The sequence below is a fragment of the Mobula birostris genome, chromosome 1 (assembly GCF_030028105.1).
Source record: "Mobula birostris isolate sMobBir1 chromosome 1, sMobBir1.hap1, whole genome shotgun sequence".
NCBI lineage: Eukaryota > Metazoa > Chordata > Chondrichthyes > Myliobatiformes > Myliobatidae > Mobula > Mobula birostris.
Genome location: NC_092370.1, coordinates 225,488,981 through 225,511,163, shown reverse-complemented (window position 1 = coordinate 225,511,163; position 22,183 = coordinate 225,488,981). Strand labels below are relative to the sequence as shown.

The 22,183-nt window shown below is 39.8% G+C and overlaps 1 protein-coding gene across 5 annotated transcripts in view; it reads right to left on the bottom strand.

The window, feature by feature from the left end:
* smek1 (SMEK homolog 1, suppressor of mek1 (Dictyostelium)) overlaps window positions 1-22,183 on the bottom strand; it is a 131,392-nt gene that overhangs the window by 38,631 nt on the left and 70,578 nt on the right. For all 5 annotated transcript variants that reach the window (XM_072272658.1, XM_072272666.1, XM_072272643.1 and 2 more), the window contains exons 4-7: window positions 16,190-16,807; window positions 8,068-8,145; window positions 4,233-4,349; window positions 1,496-1,612 (exon numbers count right to left, since the gene is read on the bottom strand). In XM_072272658.1, the coding sequence (XP_072128759.1) occupies window positions 1,496-1,612; window positions 4,233-4,349; window positions 8,068-8,145; window positions 16,190-16,807 (930 nt within the window). The remainder of the gene's footprint in view (window positions 1-1,495; window positions 1,613-4,232; window positions 4,350-8,067; window positions 8,146-16,189; window positions 16,808-22,183) is intronic.

Here is a 22,183-nt window from a genome sequence, read left to right as displayed (position 1 = left end):
AGGTAGTGTTCATGGACTTTTCAGAAATTACAAACATCCCCTGCCTTAACAAGCACAAGAACAGAGAAAATTTACATTATTTACATTCAAAGAATAGAAACAGTACCACTCAGAAATACTTGATATTTATCCTCTGCAAGGACAGGAACTGTAATCCTAAATCTCTAACTTGTTCCTATATGTCTAATTTGTGCCTTTATTTCAACTGCCAATTGAATAGATACCTAGGTATCAACACGGTTTCTACTTCTTCACTTATAATTTCACTTATGCACACTTCAATCTCAATTCTATGGATATAAAAATTGTTTTCTTTTGAACAATTCAGGGAGCATCTCTCCCTTTATTCTTTGTTGTTTGGGTACATTTTCCATTTAGTGTCCTACAGTACAGATTGGGCACATAGGCCAATCAAACACCCAACTACACTAATCCCATATGACATATTTTTATTCTCCCACATTCCTATCAACTTTCCTCAGATTCCACCACTCACCAACACACCTGGGGAAAACTGCAGTGGCCAATAAGCACACGAGTTGTATACCGTTGGGAGATAGATGAAAATTAGAGCACCCAGGGAAATGTACATTGTCATAGGATGAAGGTGCAAATTCTACACAGACCATTGAGGCCAGGATCAAATATGGGTCAATGGAACTCTAAGGCAGCATCTATGGAGGAAAATAAACATTGACTTTGCAGGCCGAAACCCTTCATCAGGACTGATGCTCGCAATGTTGACTGCTCATTTCCCTCTAAAGATGCTGCCTGACTGCTGAATTCCTCCAGCATTGAGTTTGTTGTTCAAGATTTCCACCAGAATACTGGTCCCATGAGTGACTGGAACTGCCAGTGACTTTAGAAAGATTAGGAGGAACTTATTCTCTTCTAAGGTTACAGTTATTTGGAAGTTTCCATCCAGAGCAGTGTCAAAAGGAAGTAATAAGTATATTTAATGCTACAAAATATTTCTGGAGTAGAGTGCAGTTAAGGGCAAAAGACCATGATTTAAGCAGGGAGCATGCTTGGTGGACTTCAATTTTCAATGCCAAACCCTACTTCCCATTCATACCTTTGCAGATTATTTGCACTGTTAGAAAACTTAATATAATTTCATTTGGTTCCTTCGTCTGACATCTGATGGAAGAAAAAAAAACGCCAGGACACAGGAGGAATTTTCCACTTCACTCTGCAGTTTTTTTTTGTAATGGGAATTCCAGAGGAGAGGATAGACCTTTGATTAACGTCTCCTTTGAAAGACAATGCTGCTAATCCGCTGTTCTGGATGACGTGCACAATTCTCATAAGTAGTATTGTAGCCACATTCTTTAATAATAAATCACTTTATCTTGCTACTTTCAATGCATTGATATCTCAGTCTAAAATAGGCAGTAAATTTGTAATAATCCATCTAATCCGTGTAATGCAACAAAGACCATCCCAGTGGAGTTCAAACTTTTTTTTTTTGCAATCGGAGTTTCCAAATACTCACATCATCATTTTGTTGAGCTTCCTGCATGACAAACTCTCGTACCATGGAGGGATTATACTCAACCAAATAGGAAAATATGTCAGTGGCTGCACTTCGAACCTGAACGTCATCCATACCCTGCAAATTAATATTTGCAAAATTATTAAGGTACACAGTTACCAGACAACAAGGAAGTTTGGAAAAGAAACAATACTTTGACCAAAGTACAATTATTAGAGCCTTTACCACCGCTTGTGCAAATTAAGTAGTGCAATATAGTAGAGTTTGATAAAATAATTATATGCCTGGCAATTAGTCTAGATAGCAAATCTAGTTTCTTTATTACAACTTCATCTTATTTCTTTAGAGGAATTCTTCCAGTCAATTTCTGGAAGAAACACTGCCACACTTATATTCTCTCCTTCTCTGGTAACATACCTCAATGTTCAAAGTAATTTTTTTAAAAATCAAAGTACATATGTGTCACCAGAAACAACTCTGAGATCCATCTTTTGTTGGCATTCACAGTAAATACAAAGAAACATTATAGAATCAAATATCACACAGAACAAGACAAACAACAAATGTGTAAACACAAAAAAGAAAAAAAAAGCAATAAATATTGAGGACAGAAGATGAAGAGTCTTGAAAGTGGGCTCATAGGCTGTGGGAGCAGTTCAGTGTTGGTGAGAGTGAAGTTGAGTGAAACTATCCCCTTTGGTTCAAGAGCCTGATGGTTAAGGGGTAATAACTGTACCTGAACCTGGTGGCTTGGGTCCAGAGGCCCCTGTATCTCTTTCCCGATAGCAGCAGCAAGAAGAAAGAATGGCTTGGATGACAGGGGTCCTTGTTGATGGATGCTGCTTTCCTGTGACAATGCTCCATGTAGGGAGGGAGTACTTTACCGATGATGGACTGGACTGTATGCACTACTTTTTGTAGACCTTTCCATTCAAGAGCAATGATGTTTCATACGAAGCCTATGATGGTGCAAGTATATTTTTCATTGCACCTGTGTATACATGTATTTCTGCCTCTGACAATAAACTTGACTTTGACTTCACATTTCAACCACCCTTGCTATAACTGCTGGATACTACCCACCCAGCAAACTGCTTTTTCCATAAGCACCCTTCTGGAAAGCAGAAGAGGGCTATTAAAACAAGAACTTTGCACCATCTTAAGTTTCTTCCCTCAGGGATTTAATCTTGCTATTCCACCCCCCCACCCCCACCACCACCTATTACCTCAGTGACTGCACTGTACACACTTTAAGCCAATTTTTATAATACTGTTTTCATTGCAAGTACATGCTGGTATTTACATATTTTTGTATATTTATTCCAGATCCACTAATTCTTTATAATTGTTGAATGTTATTTTTGCTGCATGTTGCATCAACACAACACAGCAAATTCCTAGTATGTGTAAATGTATATGGAGAATTAAGTTTATACTTGATTCCTGACATTTCATAACCCATTCTTAGCCAGCACTTCTCCTGGAACATGGAAAACAATATAATTTGTACTCCAGATACAATTTCACCAGGCCACTACTTCCACATCACTTCCTCAGGCTTGGAAGATTCAAAGGCAGCTGGTATCATTCCAAGAGTCTAAAAATTTCTAATAATAGAGGGCATTTACTTAAGGTGAGAAGGGAAAAGTTTAAAGTAGATGTGTGGAACAATTAAAAAAAAACAAGAGTGTTAGGTACCTGGAATGTCCTGGGACAGTGGAGGCAGATATGACAGAGGCTCATTGATAAGTACATGAACATGCAGGTAATGTGGGATATTGACCACGTGCAGCAAAAGGAATTAGGTGTTATTAGCTTGATTAGTTTGGCACAACGGGCCACATGGGCCAAAGGACTTGTTCTTTAACTGTACTGTTTTCTGTTTTTTAAGCATGGTGGAATAAGAGGAAATGTCTAGATGCAGTGTACTCCAGAAAACACAGTACATCATTAAAGACCCCTCACATCCTCTTCGTGAACTGTTTGTTCTTCTGCCATCAGGCAAATGCTACAGGAGCATCAAAACTAAAACCACAAGGCTACTAAACAGCTTCCTCCCACAGGCAGTCAGACTGCTAAATAGCTGCTCTACCTGACTCTGCTTTGGACACTTTTGACTTGCACTGGACACTAATAACTGATTTTAACTGACATGTGGCCGTTGTGTTTTACTATTTATTATTATGTTTATTATTTAGTGTTGCATTTGTTATGTTATGGTTGCACTGCCCCTGAGAAACGCTGTCTCATTCTGCCCTGCAGAGCTGATGTACGGTTAGAATGACAATAAAGTTTTTTGAATCTTGAATCTTGGATTCCAAAAGTCACTTCATGAAAGCTTGTTGCATAGAAGAGTGGACAGGGTTGAAAATAATGTATTGTGATCCTGTAATCGTCTGAACCCTTAGTGCCTAGGTGGCACATGGGGCCTCTTTTCTTCGGTTTCTGTAGCGGTAAGGATTTTACAGGGTAGGGCTGCGAGCCCTATGCCCAACCCCCAACCTGGAGGACCAGGTACTGTATTCATCTGGCCCTTCACCTGGAGTGATTCTGTAATTCCTCCTTCAAATGTCTGTGGGTCAAGTGTGAGCAGAAGCAGGTTTCCCTTTATCTACCAACTTATCCACAGTCATCGTCTGATTCCATTAGAAATCTAGTCTGGTAAGACACCAAAAGGCTACTGTTGGCTGTGGAAATGTAACCCATAAAATTCATGCATTTTAATAATAAAACTCACCAAAATGACCTCTAGGGCTGGCAAGATGCCCATATTTGATAATGTTTTGAAGAACGAATCTCTGTTTTGAGGTTGCAAAGTTTGAGAAAATGCACAAAATTCTTTCAGAAAATTCACCTGAAACAAAAACACATTATGCTTTGCTGATCAATGAGTTAAAATAGTAACATTCAGTCCATTCATCAACAAGACAGTAAATTTGCTTCAAGTATCACAAACGTAATTCTTAATTCCATGTTTTTGCAACATCTGAATATAATTCACAAGTGATGGGATATAGAATAGCTTCTGCATTTTTTAAAGTTATTTAGATTGTGATTTCATATCCCTTTTCGTAGGTCCCTGTCACATGCTGTTCCTTTGTAGAATGGGTCAGAGAGCTGCATGCTGAGCCGAAGCAAAATTTGTTCAGGTCTTCACAGGCAGGGTGGACCATATGGCAGTCTTAGGTCATCCTGAAGTTCCACAGTACCAGGTTCAAGAACAATTACTTCCTTCCAACCACTTGCATAAACGAATTGACACAACCTTAGACTAGCAATACCAAGTCCACTTTCAGAGGCTTTCAAAGTCAGAGGCTTTTCCCCAGGGCTGAAATGGTTGCCACAAGAGGACACAGGTTTAAGGTGCTGGGGAGTAGGTACAGAGGAGATGTCAGGGGTAGGTTTTTCGCTCAGAGAGTGGTAATTGCACGGAATGGGCTGCTGGCAACGGTGGTGGAGGCGGATATGATAGGGTCTTTTAAGAGACTTTTGGATAGGTACATGGAGCTTAGAAAAATAGAGGACTATAGGTAAGCCTAGTATTTTCTAAGGTAGGGACATGTTCGGCACAACTTTGTGGGCCGAAGGGCCTGTATTGTGCTGTAGGTTTTCTATGTTTCTGTGTCTTTTCACTAAAATGGACACCTTTTGTTCCAATTGTGTTCTTTCTTGTAAAACTTAAGAATGCTATTTATATGATGCTATGTGTCTGTGATAGAGATTCCAGTTTTTCAATGCACTTGTGCATATGACAATAAACTCATACTTTGATTTCATTCCTTGCAGAAGAATTTAATTGAAGCGGCAATTCATGGTTTTATGCAGTACAGATATTGGCACAGATGAATTATAAGACAACCTTTCAGTACTTGTATTTGAGAGATTAAAAGATGACTTTAAGCACGTACATCCAGCTTCATAAATGTAGTGCATACAGCCACAAGATAAACCACCACAAATGTTCAAATTAAATATTTAAAAAAATTAAAATGTTATTCAAAACTGTAACCTTTTTTGTTTTATTGAAGCACTGCTGTAGGCAACTTTTGCCAAAGTCTTACCAATGAGCTGAAACAGAAGACAGCATCACATTAGGCACTCAAAAATGGATGCCTGCTGACACAGTTCTGAGTACATGTGGTTGTATGATAGATCTTTCCTGCCTTTTCATGTTCCAGATAGTGGCTGGTGGAACAGTAAGACATAAGAATTTTGCTTACTTCTGGGACATTTGGGGACTGTACGTATTTGAGTGGGAATTACCAGTACTGGTGCATCATAGTGCAATTCCCATTTCTGGCAGCCAGATAGTAAATAAACTAGTTCTGGATACATGCATGTACAGAACTAGATGTTTGTTCCAGGAAATCAGATGCATGTGAATTTAATTTTCTTGGTTTGTAGATGATACTACTTTTCATAGATTGTATACCTGTATATACAAACGCCATTAACTATGATATTTCGGGATCTGAGGAAGATTCCCTCTTGTAACACCCAGAAGGTGGAATTTGGAATGCGCTGCCTGAATTGGTGGTGAAGACATTTGGCTTCAACAAATCTTAAGTATGCAGAAGAAAACTCATAATTTCCAAATACAGAAGTACAGAATGTATGGATCAAGCGCTGGTAAGTAAGATCAGTACAGATGGATTCAAAATCAAGAATAGATTTATTATCATTGACATATGTCATGAATTTTTTGTTTTCAGACAGTACAGTGCAATCCATAAAAAATTACAAGTTAGAATGAACTATATTGTAATAATAATTAAGTAGTGCAAAAAGTGAGGAAAAATAGTGAGGTAATATTTATGGACTTTTCAGAGATCTGATGGCAGAGGGGAAGAGCCTGTCCTTAAAATGCTGAGTGAGTGTCTTCAGGCTTCTATACCTCCTCCCTGATGTAGCAATGAGAAGAAGGCATATCCTGGATTGTGGGGAGTCCCTAATTGAGGCATCACCTCAAAGATGGGTACTTGATGTTTGGTGTCCGCACTGTAACCAAAGGAACAGGAATTCTGCAGATGCTGGAAATTCAAGCAACACACATCAAAGTTGCTGGTGAACGCAGCATCTCTAGGAAGAGGTAAAGTCGACGTTTCAGGCCAAGACCCTTCGTCATGACTAACTGAAGGAAGAGTGAGTAAGAGATTTGAAAGTTGGAGCGGGAGGGGAAGATCCAAAATGATAGGAGAAGACAGGAGGGGGAGGGATGGAGCCAAGAGCTGGACAGGCGATTGGCAAAAGGGATACGAGAGGATCATGGGACAGGAGATCCGGGAAGAAAGACAACGGCGGGGTAGGGAACCCAGAAGATGGGCAAGGGGTATATTCAGAGGGAGAGAGGGAGAAAAGGGAGAGTGAGAGAAAGAATGTGTGTATAAAAATAAATAACAGATGGGGTACGAGGGGGAGGTGGGGCATTAGCGGAAGTTAGAGAAGTCGATGTTCATGCCATCAGGTTGGAGGCTACCCAGACGGAATATAAGGTGTTGTTCCTCCAACCTGAGTGTGGCTTCATCTTTACAGTAGAGGAGGCCGTGGATAGACATGTCAGAAAGGGAATGGGATGTGGAATTAAAATGTGTGGCCACTGGGAGATCCTACTTTCTCTGGCGGATATAGCGTAGGTGTTCAGCAAAGCGGTCTCCTAGTCTGCGTCGGGTCTCGCCAATATATAAAAGGCCACACCGGGAGCACCGGACGCAGTATATCAGCCCAGCCGACTCACAGGTGAAGTGTTGCCTCACCTGGAAGGACTGTTTGGGGCCCTGAATGGACCGGACGCAGTATATCACCCCAGCCAACTCACAGGTGAAGTGAAGCAGGATCTCCCAGTGGCCACACATTTTAATTCCACATCCCATTCCCATTCTGACATGTCTATCCACGGCCTCCTCTACTGTAAAGATGAAGCCACACTCAGGTTGGAGGAACAACACCTTATATTCCGTCTGGGTAGTCTCCAACCTGGTGGCATGAACATCGACTTCTCTAACTTCCACTAATGCTCCACCTCCCCCTCGTACCGCATCTGTTATTTATTTTTATACACACATTCTTTCTCTCATTCTCCTTTTTCTCCCTCTGTCCCTCTGAATATACCCCTTGCCCATCCTCTGGGTTCCCCCCTCCCCTTGTCTTTCTTCCCGGACCTCCTGTCCCATGATCCTCTCGTATCCCTTTTGCCAATCACCTGTCCAGCTCTTGGCTCCATCCCTCCCCCTCCTGTCTTCTCCTATCATTTTGGATCTTCCCCTCCCGCTCCAACTTTCAAATCTCTTACTCACTCTTCCTTCAGTTAGTCCTGACGAAGGGTCTCGGCCTGAAACGTCGACTGTACCTCTTCCTAGAGATGCTGCCTGGCCTGCTGCGCTCACCAGCAACTTTGATGTGTGTTGCTGTAACCAAAGGTACTGTTTCTGTATGATTCTCTATTGACAACTCCATGACCTAATAATATTTTAGGTTTGGGAGATGCCAGCCCAAAATGCAAATATGAGGGCATGCTCAACCCCTGTGGATATCCCAAGTGAGTCTTACATACTTTTGATCATATTTGTACTTACCAGTTCCTGTCTTTTGTCATCATCTGTGCTATCATCCGTTAACTGTGCAAAAAGTTCTGTCAGGAACTTCTCATCTTCCTGGAAGTTGTTAAAAAGAAATGCAAGATACACTAAATAAACAGACAGAAGTCCACATCTAATGTGCAGAACTGGGCTTTTTGTACTGCAGGAGAAAATACACAGATACAACAAGCCTACATGACCATGACTAATTCAACGCTGAGAAATACATTTATATTTCAAAAACGATAATCAGTGTGATCATAGATTCTATCATTCAATGCAATAAATAAGTTTGACTACGGATGTCTAGTTCAGTTAGTTATATAGATTTTCAATTAGATTAATTTAGAAATACACTGAAGTCTACTTGCATACAAACAGGTAGGGTAACAGCAACAATGAAGTTACAAGCCTGAAATGAATTAAAAAAAAGTGATTTTTGAGAAATCAATTAAAAAAACAAATAAGCACCAACATAGCCAAATTATCATAAAGTACTTTCATTAAAGCTTATTTTTGGAAACCGGCCCTCTTCACCTGTTCCAGTTTACGTATGAATGCATGTGAACTTTGTTTTAGACAGCTAACTGACAAACACACAAGTAGGTGGGATTATAGTCATGGTACAAAGCAATTACATATTTCAAGAACAGCCAATTATGCTTCTACTGCACTTGCTAATAGCTTTACATATTCATTAATTAGCAAATCCAAACTTGAGAATATATACTTCAGATTTTATAATTATCCATGTTGCTCAGTACTGTTGTTATGATTTTAACAAAGTTCAATAATGTGAGAGAGATTGAGAGAAAACAGAAAAGAAAAATATTCATATTATGTTCATTTATTGCATATAAAACACTCAGCAAAACAAATTGTTGATTTTGTTTCATGCAACTATAGGCAATATTATGTGACTGAGGAAATTTCTAATAGGCAAGAATAAACAAGTAATGGTGGCTGGTAATTTCGGAAGGAATTAAAGCTATGGTTGGGGAGACTCCTTCAAGCTCATCTGTGGAAGCAGCTCTGATGTCTCTTTTTTTCCTTTTCAAGATGGATGGTGCTCTGTTGAAGACCCTGACCTAGAGCTACATTCAAACCTCCGATTTTTGATATCCCAGGTAAGCAGCCTAGAAGATGAGTCCACCTCTGGGGTTCCGAGGCTTTACGGTCCTGGGGATGAGCCGATTCTATGCCGGTGCTGCTGAATGAAGCATTGCATGTGAAAATGGAAAACTGGGAGCTCTGTACTCAGCAAATCCCACATTCTCTCTCTTTCTCTCATTGGTCAAGAAGAGTATGTTGCCGATTCTCGAGTTGGAGAACTTTGGGGGGGGGGCGGTGGGAAGTCATGCAGCGAAGTTTAATACCATAAATCAGCAGGTTGCTTGTCTTTGTGGGTCTCCCCTCTCACTGTGAAATGGGGGCACCTCTCTGGTCCCTTTATTGGGGGGGAGGAGAGAGAGAGAGAGCGCGCGCATGCGCGCGCGCCTGTGGTATGTTGAATTGCTGGGTGAACAATTAGTTTTTGTTATGCTGCAGATCACATCTTTCTGGGATCTTTGCTTGGTGCGTGGAGGGTGCTGATGCTTTTCTTTGTTGATGTAAGTGGGGGAGGAGGAGAGTCATTGCTTTGCTGCTGCTTGTGCATGATGATCGAGTAAGGGGATGCTTTTGGGGTTCTAACATTTGTACTGTCATTCAATCTTTGCGGCACTTTTCTGTTCTCGTCGATTTCTACGAAGAACAAGAATTTCAGGTTATATATTATTTACATTTTCTAATATTAAATGGAACCATTGAACTATTTAGTTTAGAAATGCATGAACTTATGTAAGTCTAAGGCAAAGATTTCTGCATATCATAAACACAAGAGATTCTGAAGATGCTGGAAGTATCCTTGGAGCAACATAGCCAAGTCAGGTAGCAACTATGGAGGGGAATGAATCATTGACATTTTAGGCCATTCTGATGAAGGGTGTCAGCCTGAAATGTAAACGTGTCAGAGCACTCACAGCCTTCTGATGAAAAGAATTTCAAAGGTACATTCTAGTTAAAAAAAGATTTCCTTACCTCAGTCTCAGACAGCAAAATTCTTATTCTGAGAATAGAAGAAGCAGTCTGATATCTACTCAGCCAATCCCTGTCTATGTCTCAGAGATTATAGAAACTATATGTAATAGGGAATGCATATAATTCTTCCAAAAACTTGGTGTAGGCCAATCTCAATCTCACTTCATCAGACAAGCCTTGAATTCAGAAATCAAAACAGCAAATTTAAGCCACACTGAATCCAAAGCAAATGTTTCTTTTGTTTGAGTTACGGAAACAAAAATTGCACAAAGAACATAGAACATGACAGCACAGTACAGACCCTTTGCCCCACAATATTATGCCTACCTTTTAACTTGATAGAACCCTTCCCTCCCACATAACCCTCCATTTTTCTGTCATGCATGTGCCCGAGTCTCTTTAATGCCCCTAATATATCTGCCTCTACCATTTACCCAGCAGTGTGCTTCACACACTCACCACTCTGTGTAAAAAAAGATACCTGATATCCTTTCCTCCAATCACCTTAAAATTATGCCCCCTTCTATTAGCCATTTCTGCCCTGGGAAAGAGGTGTTGGCTGTCCTCTTGAACTATGCCTCTTATCATCTTGTACACCTCTTTCAAGTCATCTCTCATCCTTCTTCGCTCCAAAGATAAAAGATCTAGCTCACTCAATCTATTCTCATAAGACATGCTGTCTAACCAGGCAGCATCCTGACAAATCTCCACTGCTCTCTCTCTAAAGCTTTCACATCGTTCCTATAATGAGGTTACCAGAAGTGAACACTATGTTCCAAGTATGGTCTAAACAGAGTTTTATAGAACTATAATATTACCTTGCATATATAACTACAAATAAATTAATTCTTGCCAATGCTTAGTACTCCTTTGGGAAAGCTTGCTTACTTCTGAACTTCTCCAATTCACCTCACACTAAAACGTATTTCAATCCACTTCACGGAATACAGTTCTGAAGATGGTTGCCCTGCAGGCAGACACTGTAGCTGTATTTCACACAAGGTACAGAAAACAGACAGAATGACCGGTCACAAACAACAGGAATTCTGCAGATGCTGGAAATTCAAGCAACACACATCAAAGTTGCTGGTGAACACAGCAGGCCAGGCAGCATCTCTAGGAAGAGGTAGAGTCGACATTTCAGGCCGAGACCCTTCGTCAGGACGAACGAAGGGTCTCGGCCTGAAACGTCGACTGTACCTCTTCCTAGAGATGCTGCCTGGCCAAGAATGACCGGTCAATCTGATAACTAGCTGTAAAAACACAGAATACTGACTGGGGCATGGAGAAGTTCAGGCTTCTTTGAAACTGTCAGTTCAGAAATTAGAGACATTTATGAAGGGACAAAATGTGATTTTCATTATTCACAAAGGACTTCTGGTAACACAGCTAAATCAACAACCAAATTATATCTCATTCACAGGATTTAGCTTGAGGGATGCTGTTCATATTAAAATAACTTATAGAACATCACTGGCGAAGCTTTAATTACTGACTGCTTGAAGATAGAGGTTTATTTCTGTGATTTTTGTTACTGTATCTTGAAGTATCAAATTAAAAAGACTTGTACTGTTGTGAATACTTTTGCAACAGAGTGCTAGAGGACTACAGCATAGAAACAGCTGTTCCAACCCATCAGTCTGTGACAACCTGTTTTCCTGCCTAGTCCAATCTACCTGCACCCGAACTCCAGCACTCCATACCCTTCCCATTCATTTACTTATCCAAGGAAGGAAAGGTACGTTGCATCTGGAGTTTCTCCGGTTAGCGATTTCCCTCCATGCCTCTCTGATGTAGTGGGGAACCGCGTACGAGACAAGTTACAGCAGTGGTTTGCCACCGCCTTCTGCTGGGTGAGTTTTCAAAGGGATAACCAGCTTGTAACCCAGCATGGATGGAAAGAGTGCAGGGAGCCGGCTGGCTGGATTTGAACTCGGGACCTTTCGTCCCAAAGTCTGGCGCTGATGCCACTACGCCACCAGTTGGGTCAAAACTTCACTGAAATGCATCTCCCCCCCCCCCCCCCAAACTTCTGCTGGTAGCTTATTTCACACCAACTCATGTTCCATTAAATACCTCACTTTTCATACTAAGCTTATGACCCAACCTGAAGGGAAAAAGTCTACATGTACTTACTTTATCTGTACTCCTTATAATGTTGTATAGTTCTAGAAGATCAACCTATCTCTACAACTCAGGTCCTCAAGCACTGCAAACTTACTAATCAGCCCATAAACAGTATTGATCAAAGACCTCCAATCAAACAAAAGCACCCCTGTGCCACCACCTTCTCTCTTCCATGGCCAAATCAATTTGAATCTAATCTCTTCGGTTACTTACTGAAATAGTATCCACTGATCTTGAACATTGTTTTAAAATGTTAAAAATATAGCAGGGAACAACTAATTTTGACAGCACGTGCAATGTTGCACAGATGAGCTGTAACTTTCCCTTCAAGTACTGAACTATGTGCAAAAATTACAACAATCAACAGCAGAAGATTCTTGATAAGGAAGTAAACACCTAAAAAGCCATGAGCCAGAGGAAAAACATGCTTTTATAGAAATATTACTGCATTATGAGATTTTGCAGACACAATGTTCTTCACTATTTCATCAGTTGATTAAGAATAGTAGATCAGGACTCTTGAATTAATAGGATCGTTATTGCTTGCTTAGTGGGTGGAGGGTACTGATGCGATTTTTTGTTGAAGTAGGGAAAGGGGAAGGTTGCTGCTTTGCTGCTGCTTGTGCTGGGGGTGGGTGGGGGGGCTTTAGGATTCTAAAGTTTTTACTGTCACTCATCCTTTGGGGCCCTCTTCTATTTTCATGGATGTCTGTGAAGCACAAGAATTTCAGGTTGTATATTGTATACATTCTCCGATATTAAATTGAACGATATCACCACCAATTATCTCAAGAAATCTATGCATTAGCTTTTTTGTAAAGCCTCAGCAGCCTTGACACTATGGAAAATCAATATTTTTCTTGATTTCATAATTCAAATATATTATTGAAAGAGAATCTACAAGCTAAGCAACTACACATATTGTTGTTTACGAAAGAGACACATTCCTGTTAAGTCTCTTCAACATTTTCATTGTCAAAAGTTGAATAAGACCGGGCTTAACCCTGTTTTCTTTTGTAAATGCATACAGCACCCAATCAAAACAAAAGTTAAACTGATCTGTCATTACTCCGAAAGAATTTCTTTTCAGGATATCTTAAAGCTCTTAATAGTCAGGGAGTGTTCTCTGAAGTCAGAATGATAGACAACCAACTTTAGTGGTACTAATTATGGTTTTGGGATGCATGCTGGTCAAGGAATAAGAGCATCAGAATTGGGAACAGCATCTCTCTTCAAGTCTGCATATTCACATATCAAAATACTGGTTCCATTTTGCTGAACTATTCACATAAATTTCTGAATACAAAGAGAACTAAGGTCCATTTATTTTGAATAAACTATATAATGGAGCCATCACAGCTATCTAGGGTAGAGATTTCCAAATATTTGCCAAATAATTCACTTCTTCAGTCCAAAATGGCCTCCCTTATACTGAGACTATCAGGTTTAACAGTTTAACAATTATAATACTAAAATAGCCAAGAATAACATGTTCAAATGGTGCACCAGTGGTTAAATATAATATCTAACAAGTTTGGTTTTAAGAACCACTTAATGGGGGGAACAAAACATATTTTTTCAACTAAATACTGGGATCAATTATATTAAGTTTACTTTCAGCATAGGCAATGTTGTAAATTTGGATAATTTTGCATCATTTATGCATAATGTAGTTCTCAAATTCTGGTCATTGTTACCATAAAACTTTATACATTTTACACAGTAATGTGAGGATTAAGATGAGAAGTTGGCTGGAAAAAGCAAGGTTAATAAAAGGCAAGTACATGAATTATACATTCTAACTATGAAAGGTGTACATTTTAAATTTTTACAGAAAGCAATTAAATTTTGTAAAATGGTGATAAAACTGGTAATTCTGGATGACATGAATTTGGATCCATTGTGGTGTCTTTTTAAAATTGGTTATGGAAAGTTCTCAAGGAACTGGAGTACTAGCAATGTTGTCAGATAAGATTCTGTACAAATATTCAAGTTTTCCTCTCCTCAGGTGAGCACAACATATCACTTTTGTTTTGCAGTCAAAGTTCCATGTTCCAGATATTAGCGTTTCTCTGTTCAGCTATCACCAATCCTCAAAAACTAAGGATGTTCTTTAGGCAAAAGATGTAATACTGTAATATCTACAAATAGGTTGAGCAAGTTAGGGCTATTTTCCTTGGAGTGAAGGAGAGAGAGATGACTTGACAGAGAAGTACAAGATGATAAAGAGGCATAGACAGAATAGATAGCCAGGATTCCATCACCCTCTCCCCGACCCCAAGGGCAGAAATGGCTAATACAAGATGGCATAATTTTAAGGTGCTTCAAGGATATCAGAGGTGTTTTTTTTTTAAAACTAGAGAGTAATAGGAGTTTGGAACATGCTGCTAATGTTGGGGGCAGAGGGACATTTAAGAGACTCTTAGATAAGCACATGGATGAAAGAAAAATGGAAGGCTAAAGGAGAGTTAGATTAACCTTAGAGTAGATTAAAAAGTCAGGACTATATTGTGAGCTGAAGGGTCTGTACTGTACTGTGTTCTTATGCTCTAACTCACAGAATATTATTGCTCAGGCTGCATCGTATAATGACAACAAATAACAAAAGCATCAATAGTGCTGTGGCCCAGATCAATAAACAATCTAGGCCTGCCCATTCCACTGGATATGCAAGCTCAAATTATGGATAGACTGATCCTCTACTCCTGGACCTACAAGTAAAATATTCTCCCTGAGTCAATCATCTTCAACCCTGAGGGATAGTCAGTGAATGAATGATCAATTCACGTAACTAACTTCAATAAGTGAAGGATAGTTTAGTTAGTCAGTATAGATGAGAGATTAACTTTTCAAAGTTCTATAGGACAGAATCTTTCTACAAGCCCCTTCGGTAGCCAGGAGACTATTCATACAAGTTAGTTGCTCAATTTTATACTCCAATCCAGACTGATTCTTTATTACTTCAATGTAAAGTACTGAACTACTAGCAAGGCAATCTGATGTTTTCTAATGAGTACCAATCTCCTCAGTCCACACCAAACTGCTTACGACAAATCAAAATTTGAATTAATAGATCAATAATCCGCTCTCCCATTCTTCCGCTTCCATAAAGTTCAGCTCAACCAAACCATTGACTGTCTGTCCCCTGTCAAGTTGCAAACACCATTATTAGTGACCTAGAAATGCGAGCAATTAGTCTCTCTTCACTATTAATTGCACCACATCAGAACTTGACCCTTCCCTCCACCTTCAACCCTTCACTGAAGGTCTTGTTTAAAATTTCTTATGAAAGTTCTTTGCGAACTTGCCTTTGCACGACTCCATGATGTCTATAACTTTTCCATGTTGGTGAGATGGCCAGTGAGGAGCAAAACCTCATGTTAAAATAAAAATCAGCAATCTTTTGAGGATGTGCATATACATAGAACAGCACAGCACAATGTTGTACCAATCTTGATGTCAAATTATACTAAATGTCCTCCTCCTATGTATCATCCATACCCCTTAAATAGGTTAAAAAGGGAGAAATTTTATGTGGCTTCTCAATTTAGAACAAATGTGCAAAAATTGTGTTACTACTGTTCAAGATAAAAATTTGCACTGATATCAATACTTGCCTCTGGTGTTCTACTTTTAATTTAACGGCACAAATTGGGCTCAATATTCATGAAAATCATTACTTAATTCCATAATTAAAACAGATCAAAATGATCACTCCAGAGTAAGCTTGAAAAAACAAAAATCTGCATTTGCATTGCTGAGTGTTTTAAGCTTGATTTGAAAAGGTTTCACAAACATCGTATTAAAGTCCAGTTAAATAACTGCAAGGAAACCAGTATCAAAACTTAGTCACATCTCTATGCCGCACTTGGCCAAATTTTCCTTCGTGTGATGAAAGAGGCATTGTGCTTACCTGAAGCATACCAACTATTTCAACTTTATTAAAAAAGATGAAGGAGTGAAGTGTTGATAACATGTTTTCCTCAAATACAGAGGGAGTAGGTAGAACCATATCCTGTATGTACTGCACTCTGTACGTCTGATGGATTTTCTGTTTAAGTTCTGGATCAGATATGGGAATCACCTCTTTAAATTTAGCTGTCTTTGTCAGGAATTCTCTGTGTTTTCTTGGCAGGGATATAGAAGGGTCATATTCTAGGCATCCTATTACGTCCATTATACATTCTTCTGAAAACATTACTTCAAAAAGTGCAGTTCTGTTCAAAAGGAAAATTCCTTTGATTATTTCATACAAGTGGTGTAGTCCTTCGACATTTTCCAAGTCCTCACACACGTGAAAAAGTTCCAAGAGCTTTTTAATGTAGCCCTCGTTTTCCAGTGCAAGTGCAAGCTTTTCCCGCCGCAGAGGCGAGGGCAGCGACGCAGCAACCAGTTCTGCCAGTTCTTCCAGCCTGCTCAACTCACAGGGTGGAAGCTCCAAACCAGGAGATGACATATCATCAAAACGCTCCTCTTCAGACTCGTCTACGAGGTCCTGTGTGATGTCCACTGAGGGATCCTTACCTTGAACCTGTTGGGGAAAAAAAAACAGCCACAGAAACTTTAAAAGAAGGATGCAAGAGGTAACAACATTCATTGTGACAAGAATATCAACTTAGAACACAACTTTGGTTACCCTGTTACAGGAAAGACATTGTCAAACTAGAGAGGGTGAAGATGAGGTTTATGAGTAAGCTACCCGGACTCGAGGGTCAGGGTGATAGACCATCCATTATCAAGGACTTCTTTAAAAGGCAGTGCCTCAAGGCAGCGGCATCCATTTTAAGAATCTAACCACTCAAGACATACCCTCTTCTTGTTGCTACCATGGGAGAGGAGATACAGGAGCCTGAAAACATACACTCATTGTTTAAGGAACAGCCTCTTAGGGTTATTGAATTGTGGGCATGCTATGTTGGTGCCTGAAGAGAGGCTGCCCCCAACACATTCCTCGCTGATTTGATTTAACACAGATGACACATTTCACTGTGTTTCAATGTTCATATGACAAATAAAGCTATCTTCACCTTTATCTGTTTAATTGACCATTACTGTTCACATCTGACTAAGTCTGAAAAGCTTTAATTTGATTATGGTTATTACATGCCTTCACCCTCTACCCCAACACCTCCACTTCACAAATGTAGCTTGTGTGTAGCTTCACCAGGTTCACAGCTCATTTCTAGGCATCTCTGGTACCGCATTCCTTATTGAATATAATGGTATACTGGGCTACAACTCTATGAATTGCAATGGTGTATATTTCTGCTGCAGCAGATCGCCAAAAGTATCAAAGATGGGCAATTTTGAGTCGGTCTCATTTAAAACTCCAAATTTTTTTTTTCTTTAAATGGAGGGTGCTCTCTGAGAAGAGAGGACATTGCCTCAACAAGGACTGTGCTGTGGGGTCATTTCTTCCAGTGCTGTCATGAACAAATTCAAGTACCACAAGAAGTCTGGCAAGGCCGAGGTCAAGTTGCTTTATGCGTCACATTGAATTATTCACATACAAACCAATTTCAGGCATGGTGTTCTGCAGGATTGGCTAGAAAAGTCAGTGGTGACACTACCAAGTCATTCTAGGTGATGGATTCTAACATTTCCTCATACAAAAATACATTTCACATCCTTGCCACTTCCTGAGTTATTCATTGTACATGAATAAGAAACAACATAACTACAAATTTGGCAGAATAAGTTAATTTTATTGGAAACACATTTCAACAAATTTAAACTTTAAGTTAACTACTTCTTCCAAAATCTGTAAAATGACCAAAGCAGACTTATTTACAAACTTGCACAGGAGAAAAACAATCCAGTTGTGGTGTCAGTGTATATTATAGGAAGCAATTTCTTAGCATAAAATTTTGTATTTCAGTCCATTTACTTTGTTTTCGTTAGCTGTACATATTATATCCTACCACAGCACTATTTACTTTGAATTTAATATGATACTACTTCTTCTTCATGTGCTTGCGCGTTACACGCTTCGGTGATCATAGCTTTCCACATCAAACGATCCCATGCAGAGTCAATGATATCTCGCACACTTAGATCTGTTAGCTCTTTCAGTGTCCATATAGTTTCTTCTTTGCCTTCCTCTACTGCGTTTCCCAGGCATACGGCCTTGTAATGTAAGGCATTCTATCTCTCCCTTTCTGATGACATGGCCCAGGAGTTTCCTCTCATTTAATGTTTCATTAAAGATCTTCTTGTATGGGCACGTTGGAGTACTGTCTCATTAGTTACCCTATCTCTATATAATATTTTCAACATTCTTCTAAGAAACCACATTTCTGTTGCTTCTAAGTTTCTTTGGAGTTCTGGTGTTATAGTCCATGTTTCAAAAGCATACAGCAAGATTGACCAGATGTAACATTTTAGTAGCCTAAGCCTTGTTGTCATAGAAATGTGCCTGTTGGAAAAAATGGGTTTCATTTTTTGGAAGTTGGTTTTGGCAATGGCAATTCTTCTTTTTATTTCTACTTTACTTCTAGCATCTTGCGATGTAAAGCTACCAAGGTAATTAAAGCTGATCTTTTGTTCAATCTCTTGGTTACCGATGTACAATTGGCAGTTGGGAGTATTCTGCTGTTTTGATATTACCATACATTTGTTCCCCCTCCCCCCCGCCCCCCACAGTTGATGGTTAGACCAAAATCTGCACTTGTTTGTACTACTTTGTCTAGGAGGATTTGTAGGTCTTCTGCAGCACTTGCTATTAGGGTGGTATCGTCTGCATATCTTATATTGTTGATGTTAACACCTCTAATTTTTATCCCATCTAGGTCTATTTCTCTGAGAATCATTTCACTATAGATATTAAACAATTCCGGTGAGGCAACGCATCCCTGTCTAACTCCTCTTTGAATTATAGTCCAACTGCTTATACTATCATCAATTTTTACCACTGTCACTTGGTTCCAATATAAATTCTGAAGCAGTTGTTGGTCCCTTCCGTCAATGTTTAGTTTAGCGAGAATTTGAAATAATTTTTCATGATGCACTTTGTCGAAAGCTTTAGTGAAAATAATAAAACATAAAAAGACATCATTTTGATATTCAATTGCCCTTTCTGAAAGCATTCGTAGTATAAAAATTGTGTTCCTAGTTCCTCTATCCTCAATAAACCTATATTGTAGTTTAGAGGTTTCTGGCCTTAATATGATACAATATATCATAATTAGTTAGAAATAATCTAAGGTCATTAGTTATTAAATACTTTTGAAAGGTAGTGAGTGCTATAATGTTTACAAACACAAACTAAACAATTACTTTATGTTCTGTTAGTAAATTTATGAATTCAGTTAATTGCTTATGGCCTCTTCAGTTCATAATCTCATCCAAAAACAAAATTCCTACAGAACTTCAATGAATGCCATTATCAATTTATATTCTCAAACTCTAGAATGCTGTTGAAAATGAAACATGTTGGCTAGAGGGAAGAACGATGCCGCCTGAGTTATGCCAAAACTATCATTTTGAAATGTGTATTTCCTTATCACATGCTTCAAATTCAAATTAACTAAATTCGTAGGTTATCATGCTGTGGCTAAATACAAGAAACTGCTTACCATTTGTAATTAGATGTGAAGTCATTGCCAATTTCTCCACTGGTGCCAGAGAGAAAATGGGTACTATGAGATAACCCAATAACCAGGACTGAATATGCAGGATAAGAATTTCAGTTGCACCATTTTTCAATTATAAATAGTGCCACAGCCACCATTTACCACCCATCTAATTTCCCCCAACTCCAATCCATTTCAAAAGGCCAATCGTCGTTGTGCTTATCCCTCAAAGTTGAGGATGATGGGTCTTCGTTCTGTTGATCTACTTATGGGCTCTCAAGTGGCTTCTGAGTCCAATCTTGGCTTTGAAAGTTCTTCCGCATTCAGGACAGGTAGTTCCATTGGCAGATCGGGCTTTGGTTGTTGCTGCCTCTCTTTCCATTTTCTTCTCTTTTCTTCTAATTCTGCACATCTGTTGGCTTCGAAAGTTGCTGTTCCTTCTCGGATGATGGCTTGCCAGAGTTTCCTGTCCTTAGCATTGGTTTCCCAATTGTTGATGTCGGTGTTACATTTCTTCATGTTGGCTTTTAAGACGTTTTTGAATCTCTTCTGTTGCCCGCCTCTTTTACGTTTGCCTTCTTTAAGCTGGGAATAGAAGATTTGTTTCAGCAGACGTTCGTCTTTCATCCGAACAACATGACCGCTCCATCTTAGTTGGTTCTTGATGACGTAGGCTTCAATGCTTGTTGTTTTTGCTTCATTTAGCACACTGACGTTGGTTCTTCTATCTTCCCAGCTGATATTTAAGATGTTTCAAAGACAGCGTTGATGGAACTTTTCAAGTGCCTTCAGATGTCATCGGTATGTTGTCCAGGTTTCTGATGCAGACAGAGGCCAATACTAGTCAGTTAACTCAGGGGTGTCAAACTACCGGCCTCCGAAGGGGTCCAATCTGGCCCGTGGGATGATTTGGGGGGGAGAAAAGTATACTCACGACCATTTATTATGTATCTGTACGGCAGCCACTCTCTCTTCTACTGGTGTCTGTGTTGCCTGCTGCACCGGCAGCTTGTTGTGTGTACTTAGAAAACAATAGGTGGCAGTTAAGCATCCACTGTGCATAAGCACCTACCACCCTGCACTGAAGACCACTAGGGCTCCACTTACATCGTCAGACACAGTGTAAACACACAGAGTACTCAGGTAAGTAACACCTGAAGCAAGGCTGAGACTGTTTGCTGCAGTGGTTCAAAATGCTTCCCAAGAAAAGAAAAGTTGACATCGAAGGTCGGATATTCAACGATAATTGGAAAGATCGTTTTTTTCTTCTGTGAGGTCAACGGCAAACCTGTGCTTCTGATATGCTCGCAACAAGCGGCTGTGGCAAAAGAGTACAATATCAAACAACACTATGAGGCGTCACACGGAGAAAAATATGACAAGTACGCAGGACTACTCATAACGCAAAAGGTAAACGAGCTCGAAGCAGCTCTGGAAAAACAGCAATCAGTGTGCACCAAAAGTCGAGAGACTCATGATGGAGCTGTCAAGGCCAGCTATATTATTGCCAACAAAATAGCTGCTGCGTTGAAGCCATACTCAGAGGGGGATTCATCAAAGCATGCATGCTGACGGCAGCTGAGCTGGTGTGCCCTGAGAAGAGACAAGCTTTTGGTAATATCAGCTTGTCAAGAAATACTGTGGCAGAGAGAATCGAGGACCTTGCAGGAGATTTGAACAGTCAACTAAAAGACAAAGTGAAGTCATTTATTGCCTTCTCTCTTGCAATTGATGAGAGCACTGACGTGACTGATGTAGCTCAAATGGGAATACTTATTTGTGGTGTTGATGCATCTTTGACCATCACCGAGGTGTTTTTGGAGATGGTGCCCATGACAAACACCACAACCACTAATGACATTTTATAGAACATAGAATAGTACAGCACAGTACAGGCCCTTCGACCCACAATTACCTTAAACCCTGCCTCCCATATAACCTCCCACCTTAAATTCCTCCATAGTAGTCTCTTAAATTTCACTAGTGTATCTGCCTCCACCACTGACTCAGGCAGTGCATTCCACGCACCAACCACACTCTGAGTAAAAAACCTTCCTCTAATATCCCCCTTGAACTTCCCACCCCTTACCTTAAAGCCATGTCCTCTTGTATTGAGCAGAAGTACCCTGGGGAAGGGGTGCTGGCTGTCTACTCTATCCATTCCTCTTAATATCTTGTATACCTCTATCATGTCTCCTCTCATCCTCCTTCTCTCCAAAGGATAAAGTTCTAACTCGCTTAATCTCTGATCATAATGCATACTCTCTAAACGAGGCAGCATCCTGGTAAATCTCTGTACCCTTTCCAATGCTTCCACATCCTTCCTACAGTGAGGC